The sequence below is a fragment of the Pteronotus mesoamericanus genome, unplaced genomic scaffold, assembly GCF_021234165.1.
Source record: "Pteronotus mesoamericanus isolate MK-2021 breed Mesoamerican mustached bat unplaced genomic scaffold, CSHL_Meso_final contig_263, whole genome shotgun sequence".
Lineage (NCBI taxonomy): Eukaryota > Metazoa > Chordata > Mammalia > Chiroptera > Mormoopidae > Pteronotus > Pteronotus mesoamericanus.
The window spans coordinates 13,657,849-13,673,988 of NW_026555112.1; the positions used below are offsets into that span (position 1 = coordinate 13,657,849).

General features: G+C 48.6%; 1 protein-coding gene across 1 annotated transcript in view; it reads right to left on the minus strand.

The window, feature by feature from the left end:
• VWF (von Willebrand factor) overlaps positions 1-16,140 on the minus strand; it is a 122,737-nt gene that overhangs the window by 88,884 nt on the left and 17,713 nt on the right. Inside the window, exons 7-10 of the mRNA XM_054574700.1 lie at positions 6,625-6,841; positions 4,800-4,922; positions 3,886-3,997; positions 2,844-2,890 (exon numbers count right to left, since the gene is read on the minus strand). Coding sequence (XP_054430675.1) covers positions 2,844-2,890; positions 3,886-3,997; positions 4,800-4,922; positions 6,625-6,841 — 499 coding nt within the window. The remainder of the gene's footprint in view (positions 1-2,843; positions 2,891-3,885; positions 3,998-4,799; positions 4,923-6,624; positions 6,842-16,140) is intronic.

The following is a 16,140-nucleotide window of genomic DNA, read 5'->3' on the forward strand; positions in this document are numbered from 1 at the left end:
GAAGTCTATGAGGAAACCACGGTTTTTGCCTGGGCTGCCTAAGTTCCTAACCAAAATAGAGGTGCGAGTGAGCAATGAAGATAGCAGGAGCATGTCACAGAAGCACCAGCCCCTCCCCAAATAGACGGACAGTCAGCTGGGCAACTTTTTCTCCCTCCCACTCCCCACACACAACACTCTCTGCTAGGCAGCTTCTAAGATGCCTCCCATAGTCCCCACATACTGTATTCATGTCTTTCTGTGATCCCCTCACCTCGTGTATAGACAGACATATTGACTTATTTCTAGAAAATATAACACAGCAGACGTGAAGGATGTCACTTTGGAGATCAGGGTTTTAAGAGACCATGGCTTGTGACTGGGCTGCTCTCCCTCACTCTCTCTGACATCATTCATCCTAGAGAAAGCCAGCTGTCATGTCAGGAGGCAGCCCCATGGAGGGGTCCACATAATGATGGACCAAAGCCTGCCAATCATCGCATGAGTCAGCTTCAAAGTGACCCCCTCACCCCTATGGAGACTTCAGGTAATACCACAGCCCAGACAATAACTTAACCAGTTTCATGAGAGACCTTGGGACACAGGCACCTAGCTAAGCCACATGTAGACTCATAACATGCAGAAACACTGAGATCATAAATGTGTGTTGTTTGCTACATGTGGGGATAATTTGTTACACAGCAATAGTCAACTAGCACGCTATCCTCTAATTCCAGAGAATCAAAACTCAGCTCTCTGTTTCTGAGACCCACAACATCAGCTCTTCCAGGGACTGCAAAGAAGCCCCAGTCTACCAGTCTGCTCATTGCTTCTCTAGCAGAGCCAACTATATCCCCTTCTAGAACCTTCCCAATAGAAGCTCTACCAGCAATCATCACACTGGGAACATAAGATAGCCCCACTTACAGCTGAGTCGTGGCAAGGTTTATAAACATACCTGTGTGCTATAGGTTGAAATGCACTGGGAAGCAACAACCAACTAAACTCCAGAACTAAATACAGAAGGTCAGAGCCAAGGCTTTGAATATGCAGAGTAATAGCTTAGTAGTGGGATTGGCAAAATATCAAACCACTCAGTAGACTGCACAGTTGGAGCTGGTTATCCTCCCATCCAAGCTTCAAGAAAATCTCTTGTATCCTCAGCAAAACTATTTTCTAATTTTTGAATTTAAGACCAATGGATATTATTGCCTACCCCAGACCAAGCATTCCATCATGTACACAGTGGGTGTTCAAGTAACTGCTGGATGGATGGATGGATGGATGATGGATGGAAGGCCTTCCCTATAGAAAGTGGTTATTAAGAATTCCTAATCTGATAGTCAATCTGACAAAACACAATAAGATGAATTCCTGATTCCACCTACTGTGGATAACAGATCTCATACAAGAAATGCTTATTATTTAGATATTAAAAGTTTTTTCACAGGTCAATTGCAGCAACCTTATCTGTCTTTCAACAGGTTCCTCAGTCTTTCATGGGGTATAATTGTGTTAAATTGGAGCATTGATATCACTTGCAAAGGGAATCTTTCATCCTTTATACTTCCTTCAAGAATTGCACAGAAGACAAACTGGCTAGTTAGCCATCCCTGGTCCAAATTAATTGACCTACCCCTCATGCCCACTTTTCAGCTAGTTCCAGATTTTTCACAGTATAGCAGGCACTGGGTAAGATCTTCAGCAACTGTAAAGCCACAGACACTAAACAGGTTCCCAGTGTCCAAGCTCAACCCCCTATTAGCCTACCAAAGCCAATGTGGCCTCTTGGGGCCACAGGAAAGGAAAACGGTTATCTAGCTGTATGCTTTGCAATTTTTTATTGCACTCTAGAAACATGGAGACCCACAAAGCAGTATCTACCACACAAGTTGAGGCTGAGCTGGTCTTTAACTAAGCTTGAGGCCTCTCTAGGACTCATGAAGGATGAGGAAGACCCTCCTACAAAGCAACAAATCAAGGACTAGGAGGGAAAGTAAAGGGAAGGGCAAAAGTAGAAGTCAGACAGTTGTGAATTTGAGTCTTGTCTCTGTTGCTTAGCAGCTGTGTAATCTTGGGCAAGTTATTTAACCTCTCTGGGTCTGTTTCCTCTTTTGTAAAATGAGAATAAATTATACCTGCCTCATAGGTTGTTGTGATGAAGCACTACACATAAAGTGTTTAGCATATGGCCTAACACTTAGCAAACATCACATGAATGACCACAAAGGGGAGAATTGTCAGAAGAGCCCCAGGCATTGGGGAGTGAGACAGAAGGGAGCTTCTAATGGGCAAAGTTTGCAGTAAATAGAATATAGAGTTTGGGGCCAAACAGAAGAGAAAGTAAAAGGCAGAGATTATAAGACGACTTTTCCTAAATAGATTTTCCATGAGGACAGGATAAGGGGAATCATTAGTGGTCTGATTTTCCTAACTCTTGGGCCATGCCAAGGTCTTCATATCAGGCATACCAGAAATTCCAGAAATTCCAGAAATTCTCACTTCAAGCTTAGAGAATTACCAGAATTGATAGACCCTTCTTCCTCTTAATTTCCCAAAGAACTTGAGTCATCTTTGTTTAGTCAACCATGACCTTACAGTTTTTATAACTCATTCAACCTTAATCCTTTTTAATCCTTTTCTCATGAGAAAAGAACAATGAAACCTTAGCCCAGGTGCGTTCTCCCTCAGCTGGCCCAGGAGTGGGTTATAGCTCAGCTGGTATGTGAAACCAGAGCTCTGGTCAAGGGGTTGCCTCCAGCCCACACAGAGAGGCCACCTTCTCCCTGCCTTGATGTGTGGCTAGTAAGGGAGGACATACCTCTCCATTCAGAGAGGCAGAGGATGAGCAAAAGGTCGCGTACCTGGACATTCTTCATTGCTGCAGATCCACAGGCCATTTCGACAAATGCTGTTGGGGAGAAAAGCACAGGTCATGGGTGGTTCTGTAAACACAGGTACATGGACAGTTTGGGTGCTCCCCACAGATACCACTGCCCCTAAGGGATCTGGGAGAGGAAAGGCGCTGATGCTGGAGGGTCTATATGAGGTTAAACATGTACAGGACAGGGCTATGGCCACAGAGGAACCTTGGAGATAGTGCCAAAGGGAAGAAACTTTGAAGAGAAATAGACAAACCAAAAAAGCTAGGGGACCCTATGTCCGTACCCAGGCACTAAGCAATCAAATTCCTCCCCCCAATCTCGCCAGGGCACGTGTGCACACCCATGTACACACACACACAGAGCTAATGGAAGAGAGGATGGAAAAGCTGTGGAAAAGGTCACTGAGAATCGTGTCCAGCAGCCCCAGGGAGACCCCGGAAGACTGCCAGGCAGGGAAAGACAGCAAAGAGAAGAGGGAGGCCTGGAAACGAAAGGAGGCATTATATTCCCCGTGTGCAGGGGCAGGTGACGTTAACCAGAGGAAACATCCAGAGGAGCTTCCTGAGGAAATGATTTGAGCTAAGCAAGCTAGGCCTGGCTGATTGCAGAGAACCCTGGAGGGCAGGCCTGCAGGAGTTCCCACGGGCACCGCTGCCTCCTTCCACCTAGTAGATAAGTGATCTCAAGGAGCAAAGAACTGTCTGTGGCTTGCTGATTGTCATATACTCCCTGTCCAGGAAGAAAGAGCTATTTATCACAGTGTAGTTTAATTTGGGGGAAAGCTAAATTAAAGCTTGTTTGTATGTAAAGTCGTTCCCTCCCTGACCCTGCCCCTTCTAGGTATATCTGTAATATCATCCTAGCTTTCTATCATTGACTTCCTTGCGCTTCCCCCAAACTTCCCCCCATCCCCAGCTCTGCTCCCTCAGCCCAGGCCAGGTCCTGTTCCACCTGCCACTGCCTGTACTCCCCCAGCTTCCCCTCCACAGCCCCCGGGCAGCTGTCCCAGACCACCAGTTACCAGGTGTTGCAGTCTCGCAAGAGGGAGGCGCCTGGAGGGTACCGCTTCCCCGAATGTACACAGGAACACTCGGCGCTTTCCACACAGCGGCCTTCATCAAGGAGCTGTCCCTCTGAGTTCAAGGACATCAAGGCACAGACTCAACCTTTTCATAATCATTATTCATCTCATACCTATAGAATCCCCATGGGTGATCATCAGCCTAGGGCTTCTTCCAGGAAGCCCCAAAACTTGTTCTGTGACGTTAATCTCTCCCATTAGGGCAACATGAGGGAGGGGGATTGTTAGTCTCTACTCTCCAGATGAGGAAATGGGGAAAGAGTTTTGTTCAAGGTCAGAGTTTTGTTCAAGGTCTCTCAGAAAGGAAGTCATGAGTCTAGGCCGAGGACTTCTTCCAAGAAGCTCAAAGAACTTGTGGGACGTTTACCTTTCGCATTTACGCAATGAGAGGGGGTAAGATAATTCATCTCCATTTTAAAGATGAAAACAAGGCAAGAGTTTTGTTCAAGGTCTTCCGGTAGGGAAGTCATGAGTCAAAACACACAGGACTCGCTCTTACTAATTTAACAGGGTTTTTCACCAAAGCTCACAAAGTACCTCCTGAGAATGACTTCCTACAAAATTGCTATCAGACTGGGCCACATGCTCCCCAAACAAAGTCACTGTTGGCACCTAAGCCATCCTTCTGTTTCGTAGACACAGGTGCTTTCATGGATGTGTACAACAGGAAAACATAAATTAAAAATAAATACCAGCTCAATCCTGACCACTCTGTATGAAGACTTTTCAAAAATAAATAAAAGGCCTCTGATTTCAGCGATGGGGAGCAGACACAAGTGGCTTTCATCTGGCTTCCCTAAGCCAAGAGCACTGGCAAGGCCTCAGATGAGTAAATAAAGTGGGAAGTTTATTACCAGGGCAGCTGCAGCCATCCACACATTGCTCCTGACACACTTCATTGATGTGCAGGCTCTGGCAGGTTCTGGTGCAAGGGGACACGCACTCCTTGTACTCCATGCCGGCAGGGCATGCTGGTCCTGAAAGAGAAAGCTCAGGAGTCCCCCCAGAGCAGTTCCCTCCACGCAGCATCTCACAAGCCACAGCGCACTTATGCCGCCTTGGTCTGCTCCCCTCTGGGGCTCTGTCTTCAGGGGACCAGGGGCCGTCTCTATTCCAATACCACCCCAATGGCCAATGTCCCTTCCACCCAACCATGCCTTCCCTGAAGACACATCTGTCATCTTGCAGAGCCTGGCTAAGACCCAGCAGCGTCACCTGGGACCACCACCCCTTCCTCTTGGTCATCTGTTCTTCATGGACAACTTGGCATTTTTTTGTACCCCTGTGCTCTGTCCCTTTCTGTTAAACACCCCCCGCCCGGGATGATACCAAATCCCTCTAGGTTGAAAATAAATGGCTTCCCGGGGCCAAGCAAGGAGTAAATGAGATCCTCATCACATTCTCTTCTGAGGGCCCCTTTCTCTCATAAAATTGGCCTCACTCAAATGCTCAGGGCATATAGCATTCACACCCACCTTCCCTGTATTTATTTTCGCTGTGCTACAGGACTGCCTTCAGAGCGTGTCACCTAAACATCTGTCCTCCCCGATGGACCCAGCAGCTTGTGCACGAGGGCTGGCTCTCCTCTCTCTCCAGCCCCCTGGCTGACTGACACTCAGGTCAACTGAAGGACCAGAGCTCTTTTCTGGGTTTCATGACACCAAACAATTGCTCCAAACCCCATCTCATCCAAAAAACATCAGGTATCTCCCCTGTCCTACCTCCAAAGACCTAAAAAAAAAAAAAAAAAAAAAAATCCCTCCACCTTACAGAGGAGAAACCAGTCAGTGCCTAACAGCCACCTTTCTCACATTCCACAGCAAACACGAAAAGCTCTAACTTATACGCTGAAAAATGCAAACTGGAAACTGTGTGTGTGCTATAAATATTTGCCTGGCTCCCCCATCGTATCAGTCCATATGACCTGTGTAATTATTGCAGACTTGCTGTTCATCTGCACAGTTTTGATCAGTGGAAAGTCTGGGGGAGAGAGGAGGCTTCTTTCAGGGTGACCGGACAAGCTCCTCCTTAATCATGATAATTTGGGGATGGTGAGAATGTCAATGACTAGGGACCCAATGAGATTAGAAAATCAAAACCACAGGCGCCATGAGGTGAGGCGGAAGGAATGGTGAGCCCCAGGCCTGGAGGGCAGGAGGCTGATTTAATGAAAGGGAGGAACTTAATAAAAGCCTGCCAGGATCTCCAGGATCACCCGTGGACGGTTTGTCCACTCCCTGTGCTTCATCAATTCAGACAGGCAGTCAGCAAAGACACTAACTGAAGCTGCCGCGCCGCCGAGATTCTGGTTGCAGGCAGAGAACATTTTTGTGTCCACGAGATGGACTTTCTGGGGGAGGCAGGGGGAGCCACGTGCGGCATGACATGAGAAATGGCACGGAGACCCTGGGAAGGCCTTTCAAGCCTCATCACAGCCTTGAAGGGAGGGGACTCCCTCTGTGGGCCAGCACTCTATGGCCGGGTGACAAAGGGCAGGGGCCATGCAGGAGCTGGGTCCAGAAATGTGGCGGCTTTGCAGGCGCTCTCTGGCTGGGGTATGGCAAAGGGACACAATTATGACACAGGCTGAGAGCTTCCTCAGGGACACTCCAGGACAGACCCTACTCTTCCCCAGATGCCGAGCACCTCCCCATCCACGGCGAGAGGGCAGTGACTTACGGCACACGCTCTGCTCGGTCCAGCCGTACAATATTATCCCTTGCTGGGCACAGGCCCGGGCGTACTCCAGGAGGGCCGTGCAAGGGCATCTCAGCCCCTGGGTGCACGTGCACAGAGTCATTTCACACAGGGCCACAAAAGGCTCAGGGTCCACCACTGAGTGGCAGCGGGCGAACACCGAGGCACGCGTCAGAAGCTGGCACTGCTCCCAGGGGCCCTGCAGAAACAAGACACCACCTCAGTGAGGGCAGCAGAGTACGGCCCTGGCTCCCCACTGCATCCACCTAGTATCCTCCTGAGTGTGGCTCTGTGAAAACCCAGCCCTGCCCCGAAAACCCACAGAGCTCCCTCACACAGGGACAGTGCCTGGCCCCTGGTAGCAGTTTGCCAACAGTTATCAAATTAAACAGTCCGTCAGTCAAAGGAAAGATATTGGACCCATGCTACATGAAGTGTACTGAGATTGAGATTACTTCCCAAACCGAGCCCTGGAAAAGCAGGGTCCAAGGCCCTTGAACCGCGGTGGCAGTCAGTGTCCCCTGAGGGGAAAGAGCAGAGAGGGAGAAAATAGTGAAAACTTGGCGTTCATGTGGCTGCAGGGTCCAGGAAGGCTGATCAGCTTCTGTTTTGCACAGACCAAGTCACCTCTACTCCCTGACATTGGTCTTCTTCACTCACTGGGACAAGGAGTTTTATAACGTAGACATTCCTGAGCCTCACCTCCAGGGATTAAAATTCAGTATGATGGAGACAGGATTCAGCAATACTTTTTTTTCAACATTCCGCCTGAGATTCCTGGGACCAGACAGGACCAGTCCCCATTATCAAAAACAGGCTAGGATTCTATGAACTGTCCTAGAGACACTACCAGCCATGGGCTCTTTTTGGGTTTGAGCACTTTGCAGGCTTGAAACTGTTGTCATTGATTATTCCTGTGACACATTAGTATAAACAAACGCTCCTATGTGTTGTATTTGCATATACAACATATAAGCAAATACATCTCTGCCATCTCTGTGCTCTGTGTTTTAATGATTCTAAACACTCATCTTTTTTACAGCTGAACATCTCTGAAATTGGAGCGCAGCTTACCATTGATATTACAGTTAGAGTGGCAGCTTTTTCTTTCTTAACGATATACATGGAATAATGGTGTGTCTTAGAATCAACGTCTTCAGTTTGACTCTACACAGTGTTTCCACTAGAAATGACCCCCACGGGGTGTGCCAGGAGCCAGGCCTGGGGCCTCACCTTCTGCGGCGCCGTGGAGAGCCTGAAGGGACGGAAATCTGACCCAGTGCTGCTCACCGTCCGCAAGCACCACCCTGGCAGCCCCAGAAACAGGGACCCGCTGTGGCCCTAGGGAAGTCTGTGCCCTGCTCATGGTGCCACTGAACTGGGGTCCTGCCCCCCGCCCAGACGGCAGAGTCTGCCATCAGAACCAGGCAGACGCGCCCGATTGCAGCAGCCCCAGGAAAGGGGGGTGTATGGGGGGCAGGGGCCCAGATGGCCCGAGCACTTGGGTGTGGCTGGTTCCCTCTGCACGTTAGGAAGCTGCAGCTGCTGCAGACTGCTGGGCGGGGACGATCTGCGGCTCTGTATGCTGGGGGCCAACCGCTGACAGCAGCACTCCCTCTATGAGCCACCCTCCTTCAGTCTGGAGACCCCACAGCCATTGTGTGGCTGAGGAAAAGCATAGGCTTCAGCTCAGCTCTGCTTCTTGCTGGTGGTGGGGAATGAGCTGCATCCTCACCTTGTTAGAGAAAGGTGTCCTGAGTACTATGGGGACGTAACAGGACTGCCTCATAGGTGGTGTGAAAACATACAGGACCCGGCACCCAGCAAGCTATCAACAAATGAGGACCGCTGTCGTGGGCCCCGTGACCACTGAGGTCTCAGGTGACACGCGCATCCCTCCATTTGCCACCCCAAGCATTTCACACAGGGGAAACTGAAGTTTCTGAAGACAACGCCAGGAAGAGTCCAGCCCTGGACTTGTTATCACTTCACAGTCCTGATCCAAGTTCCACTTTGTCCCCAAACTAGCGGCGTGACTGTGGGCCACTTACTTAATCCCATCTCCTCTGGAAGATGGGGATGATGATAATAACAGGGCCGACCCAAAAAGGCTGAGGTAGAGAGTGAATGGAATAATGCGTGTAGAGGTTTAGAGTGATAAATGGTGCCCCATATCATCATCACCACCATCATCGATACCCTGGCCAGCACGGAGGTCCCTTCCACTGCTCCTCCCACCATGAGGTGTATCTTCCAGAATGGTGAGCAGGTCGCTAGCCGGACAGAAGGACATCTCTGTCCCTTTTCACCATCTCTATCCCTCTGGGCTCAACAGGGTGAATGGTTGTCACAGCAACATGATCACTGCACTACTATCTTAGGGGCTCCATGGTGAACAGAGGAGCTGCTTTTGTTATTTTTTGATGTTGTGGGGGGAGAGGTCACACCTCTCTAGAACCAAGGGAGTTTCTTTCTACTAGAGGGATAAGGGAGGACCGCCCTCTCTGTTCCAGGCAGGTCTAAGAATCTGATGTTTGAGGGAAGGAGGCCTCAGCCATACCATCTGCCCCATCAGAAATGACACCCAAAAGGTGGGGTTACTGGACTCTTAATGGGCAGCGGAGGGCCACCCTGATAGGGCCAGATGCTCAGCGCTTGCCCACCTCTTTCCCCATCCACAAGTTAAAGCCAGAAAAGAAAAAAAAAAAACCCAAAAGGCCACTAACTCCATGGGTCTTTTTCTAGGGATTGCTGCCATCCCCTGATCTGCAGGACAGTGGCTTGGGGCCGTCCCTGCACCACAGGACTAGCCCTACAGGCACAGGGACAACTGGCACCCAGGGTTCTCACCCGCAGATCACAGCCAGGACAGCGGAGAGAAGAGACCCAGGCATTCCGTGCCCCTTCCCCCGTCAGAGCGGCAGCGGGAAGGAGTCCAGCACCGCCCGTCTCCAGCTGGCCCCAGTCGGTTTTTTTTTTTCCTGTTCAAAGGAAAAGTGGGAACAGGGCTCCAGCACATGTCCGGGGAGGTCCCTTGAGGTACTAAATGGTTTACAGAAAGCCGTTCAAGAAGGGTATTTTCTGGTTATTTGCCTGCAGGATGGAGTGGATTTCTGCAGAAACAGCCACCTCCCTTCTTAGAACAATCCCTTTGGCCTCTACCATTTGCACCTGAAATCTGGCTAGGGTTGCTTTCTCGGGAAAGGCAAAAGGAGAGGTCTGCCCTCCCCCAGCCCCCACATCTAGCCCTCCAGTCTTCCTCTTCAGCCCTGGCCTGCGCTTGGTCTACTTGAGTGGCCACAGGCTGAGCGCCGCCAGGACTGCCAGCCGCCTGAGCTGCAGCACAGTGGCACCGTCAGCTGCCATCCCTGCCCCAGGCTTATCTGTCCACCACAGGGAGCCCTCCAGCCCAGGCCGGTTCCCAAGACAAGACGTCTCCACAGAAATAAGTCCAAGCTGGTGCAGGCACTGTGTCCTCTCAGATCCAGGGTGGAGCTACCAGCAGGCAGGAGGTGACCAAACATTCACTCAGCAAGTTTTGGCTGTGGTGACTCTATACCTCCAGTGTGTCCAGGTCAATATAAAATAGGCAAACCGGGCTATGTCCCAGCCCAGGCTAGAGGGCCAAGTCCTGGTTCCTTCAGAAGGCAGCAAGGCCAGACCTCCCAGGACCTGACCCCCGCCTACCTCTCTAGTTCATCCCTCCCCACTCCCTGCCTCCTATGTTACAATGGTTTCCTGAACAGACTGGGCTGTTTCAGAGATCACCACATTCCCTACTCCCTCAGACTGACCCTTCAGAGGCCTAAAGACACCTGCAAAAAAACACAAACCTCCTCAGAGAAAGGTGAGAGAAATACAGTATTTCAGATTTGGACACCGAGGCATGGAGTGAAGAATTTACTAGGTCAGCAGTTCAAAAAGTATGGTTCAGGGGACCCCTACAGACTCCCAAAATCCTTTCAGGGGTCCATGAGGTCAAAATCATTTTTATAACAATATTAAGTTGTTATTTGCCCTCTTTGATCTGATTCTTCCACAAGTACACAGTGGAATTTTCCAAAGGCTACATGATGTGCAATATCACAATAGACTGAGTGCAGAAGCAGATAGGAGAATCCAGCTGATTTCTCATAAGCCAGACAGTGAGATTTGCAAAACTGAGAAACAATGCCATTCCTCTCCCTCACCATTTTTTTGTTTAGAATTTATAGTTATTTTTACTTAAAAGATGTCACTCATGTAAAATATAATGTATTGATTATTTTCTAATAAATTAATATGATTTAAACTTCTCCATTTTAATAACTAATGTTGTAAATGTCAATAGATATAACCCACATAAGTAAAATCTCTTTGACATCCTTAGTCATTTTTAAGAGTGTAAAGGGGTCTTGAGTTAAACCATTTGCAAACTGCAGAACTAGTGAAGGGGTAACCGAGCAGGATTCAAACCTTGATTCCACCCACAGGCCAGTGCCCTGACACCAAACCAGAAGTTACATGGTGTTTCACATCCTTGATGCACCAACCCCTCCCCACCTTCTTCCTCTACAATCAGATGAGAGGACGGTGTAATTCAATGGATATAATAGCACAGGTCTAAGAAGCCTGCTTGCAGTGGAGTCCCAAGCCCCTTACTTCCAAAGGGCATGACTTTAGGAAAATTATCTTGCCTCTCTGCACCTCTGTTTCCTCACCGGTTAAAGAGGAAAAGTGTGGAAGAGATCTGAAAGTTGTCCAAAATCTATTCCTCCCTTTTCCTTAGTCAGAGAACCCTCAGTTTTCAATTTTCCCCTACCCATATAGCCACTGGGAATAAATATTTCACTTCCCAGCCTCCCTTGTAGCCAGGAGTAGCCATATGATGAAGCTTTGCCCAACAGAATGTAAGTAAAGGGTCCTGTGCAACTTTCAGGAAGTGCCCTAAATAGGAAGGAGTGCTCCGGCCAGTCTCGCCCTGCACCAGATTGGCTCTCCAGGAAAGCAACCATCTAAATATGAATGCAGAGTAAAGCCATCTCACCATGACAGCTACAAAGCAGTGAAATCATGGCTGGTAGTAGGAATGTTTTCTTTGCTAACTGTAAATCTCCCCGACGGATCTGCAAATACACTTTTGCACAGAGGAATATCTTAAAATCGCTGTAGTTTTTTAAAGAAGTCTGGCGCCACAAAGCAAATGAACGTTTTTGTTTTTTGGTCTCTGCATTTCTTCATTGGTAACAAAAAGGAGATGCATTTAAATTTTTCTGAAATGTATTTTTAAATAATTAAACCTGTTTTCTTGGTTCTGACTCATTTTCTAATTACAGAAAACTTTAAAATTAAGATTGAATAGGAGCAAAGCAAAAATTGTAAGAATACCATTGATTAATTAATTATATGCAACCAAATGCCATACATTTACATGATAATTTCAAAAAGAAAAAAGAAAAGGAGGGGACCCTGACTAGTGTGGTTCTGTTTGTTGGGCATTGTCATCCAAAGCGAAAGTTCACTGGTTCGATTGCCGGTCAGGGCACATGCCTGGGTTGTGGGTTCAGTCCTCAGCTGGGCCGTGCAAGGGGCCACAGATTGGTGGTTCTCTCTTACATTCCTTCCCCTCTTTCTAAAAAACAATTTTTTTTTCATTTTTTTAAAGGAGAGGGTGCTCCTTTCTTATTCCCTTCTCGTCCTACTGCTGGAATGTGGTTGTGAGCCTGAGGCTTGAGCTACCATCATTTCAGGGCCATGAAATAGAAGCCTCATACTGATAACAACAGAGAAACAAGACAGAAGGACACTGGATCTCAGCACCACAGATGGCGTCCCGAGCTTCTTTACACTGAGAGAGAAATAAACTTCTGCAACGTGTGAACCATTGCTACTTTACCTGTCCTGTCACTCACAGCAGCATGTACCCCTAACATGAACAGCAATACCTACTTTAGATGGTTGCTGCAAAATAAAATTAAATAAGATCACACGGAGGTAATCAAGTGCTTATAACTGCTTTCATTGGCCTGCTGTCAATATGAGCCAAACAGTTCGAAAATGGCTTCTCCTCAGCTCTCTGCTAAACTATTCTGGCAGGGAGACAAAAGGGCGGTCAGCTAATTTGCACACTTCCAGCATCTGCCTAGCTCCAATGCCAGGCATCAGCTCCTCTGTCTTCCTTCATCTCTTGTCTGTGGCGCTAGGAGCTGGAGAGAGCTCCAGCCCGAACTCCATCAATCCATGACTTCACCCTGCCTGGGTGGGTGTGCAGACCCACTTGTGGCCCATCGTAATCACATTTTCAGTTCATTAAAGAAGGCCAGGCCTCTTCCCTGGAGATGCCACGCCAGTTGAAGGGAGAGGGAGAGAAAAGAAACACATGTCCCCAGGGGCAGATGGGGGCAGGGGAGTATAAGGAGAAAAAGAGATCTGAAGCTTAGCTATTGTGTTTGTTCCCAAACAGCTGACAAAGGAGAGGGGAGGGGAGCATTCCTAGGACCAAAGTGAACAAAGAAAGAGGCTGATATATAAACTGTGAGATTGTTCAGCCAGGCCCTGATCTTTCCAGCCCTGATGTGGGTGCCCAGTAGCTGCCCCTGGAGGAGGTGTGGAGGCGCCTAGAGCCTGAACTGGTCCAAAGTAGTGGGTTCAAGAATTCATCCCCAGGGCAGGACATCATTTCTCATCGGTCAGCCTGCACGGATGGCTGGGGAGGGTTCCTTAGTCTATTTATAACTCGGGCTGGCCTGGGATTCCCACCCACATTTCAAGGTCTGGCTGGCAAAGACCCAGTGAAGCCGGTTGATAGATTTTCACCAAATGGATGGTTTTTGCAGAGTTAGACATTACTCTCTCTAAGATAGCTGGTGTACAGCTCTCAAGAGAAGTGGGAACTTCTAGAGAATATGCGAAGTTCCCAACCTTCCAAAAAGCTCTTCTCTGTCCTGGTCTCCTGGGAGACCTCTGAGCAATTTTCACGGCTCAGCTGGCTGGGAGGACAAGAAGCCAAGTACCAGCCCCAGATTCCCAGTCTGGGGTCTGCCTGAGCTCCAGGGATGGAACCCCCCACCCATCGTGCTCCCAGCGAGGAAAGATAATCAGCTCTTATCACAGAGCTGATTCCCCGGAGCTGCCATTACACTTACCATTCTTCTGGCAACTCATCGTTTACTACTTAACATAGCACCTGTGCAGTCATCTCTCATGGTTGTTCAGTTTCTCATGTGTGTCTTGTCCCTTGAATGAGATTGCAAGCCCACTTTGCGCAGTTTTAGTATCACCTAACCCATACAATACATTTCAATAAATATGTCCTAGTGGGCACTGTCAGATTCTGGCTCATTCTTGACCTCACCAGGAGGAAGGAGAAGGGAAAGAAAGCTGCTTAGGAAATATTTTGTTAAAGGATCTTGAAATTGTTATGTTAAGGAGGCATCTGAACCGAAACCTTGAGCAGTAGGACCTTATCTGATCCTCCTCAATGATTAGTTAAATAAGTATCCTAAAAGGCCAAGTACTGCTTAACTTGGGGGAAATCTTTGAAACCTTGTGGCAGGTCCCTGTTATAAGGCTAGACCCCCAAAGGCACAGTGACCACGGTCACCCCTGCCCCACCACAAGCCCATCAGCTCACTGTCCCTTCTCCTACTTTGCATTCAGAGGAGTGACTTTTCTCTAAAGGAAAGGGGAGCTTACACAATGTTGGAGAGAGTTCTGTTTGCCTTGGACAGGGAAGGCTGAGATGCAGGGCAGGGATATAAGTACAGGAAGACAGAGGATCAAGTCAAACCAAGTACCCGAGCCTCTTGGACCTCAGCGAAGCATGCGATGTAAATCCTCACTCCTCAGTCTACATATGACAAGAGAGAGACTTGAGAGAGCTGTTCTAACTCAGCAACAGAGATGAAGTGGGCGGTGAAATGTGCATGTGTGCACGTGCTTGTGCGAGCTTGCGCTCACACCCAAACCCTGAGCTAAACATCAGTGGGACACAGTGAGTGGGCACCCGGACAGTAAAACCAGGCCAGGTCACAGTGCTGTCATCTAACAACTAACTCCTCTGGGGGTCTTGGGTTATGCGAGTCTTCCCTTTGATTTATTGACCTTGCCTGAACCAGACTCTGACCACAATCAGTCTCTCTATGAATCACAACCATCCTACCAAACAAATGAATGGAACAAAAGTCTTCCCAATCTCCAAGAAACATCTACTTCAGGCCAAACACTCACCTTGGTGAATGGAAGAGTCAGGGAGTGGGAAAAGGGTGGCAGATGTAGGCCTGGCCCATGGGCACCACCACCCGGCCCCCCACCCCCACCCCACCTGGGCACTTAGCACCTTCGCTGAGTCCTGTGCTTAAATTGCCTCCCTTCAGGCCTGTCATCTCCCGCCCAATATGACTGTAAGCAGAAATAATACAAAGAACTGGGTACCTACTTTGCAAATAAAAGGCCTGGACAATATTTCATGAGAACATGAAGAGTGAAGTGCATTGTCCTCAACAAAATGAGTATTTTGTGTGCCCTTTTGTGCTTTTGAAGGACATGGTATAGTTATTCAAAATACACAAAAGAGTATTGACAAATGTTAGCTTGTGTGGGACAGGTGACTTCCTGGAAGGAAGAGGATTACCCGTGAACAGTGTGCTGTTTCAGAGGAGGGAGCGAGGGAGGAAATGGGAGGCCATGAAGAGCAAAAGAACAACAGGAATAAGGACTGTGTTCACTGAATGAATGCAAATTCGGAGCCTGTGGAAAACAGGCAGCCTGGGACTGTTAGTGACTGATGGGAGTACAAGCAGATGGGAACTCCTGGATAAGACCTGGAGAACAAGACGGAAAGGATCTTGCTTCCCCCAGTGCTCGAGGGCACTGAGGTAGGGCTTTAGTGGAATAAAAAGAAAGGAGAAATTTATCAGGGAGCCAGGATGGACTGCAAAGGGCTAAGCTCTGCAAGAGACCTCCAGACACCTCAGCAAGGATGTATCAAAGATTTAACTCTTAAATCAAGGTTACAGCATCACCTGCCTATCAGGATAGAGCTTGTGGGGAGTGTGCATGCAGTGGGCAAGAGGCTGGACTAGGTAGCCTCTAGAATCTCACCCCATTCTGACTTATTAGGAGTCTATTTCTAACATTGATGAAAAGAAATTCCTTCTGCAGCAGACACCTGCTTGAGGTTGAGGCTGCTGACAGAGGATTCGCCACCAGGGTTGGGTAGTAACTGGTGCGCTCAGTCTTCTCAGGAAAGACTGGGCATCTTGATGACCAACTCTGAGGAGGCATAAGGAGAGGACTGTGAGGACCAGCGGCATAAAGTGTCCTCACACTCAGACAGAAGCAGCAAAAGGCAGGAGATGTCCTTCGCACTCTAGGGGAGGTGATCCTGAGGAAGAGGAAAGTTGCAGGGACTATGTCTCCTGGAGGAAGAAAGGCCAAGGTCACGAGCATCAAGTGCAGTTCTGCAGGTCACGCAGTGCACAGCAGCAACACATCCAGAGGGCTACCATTCACATCACA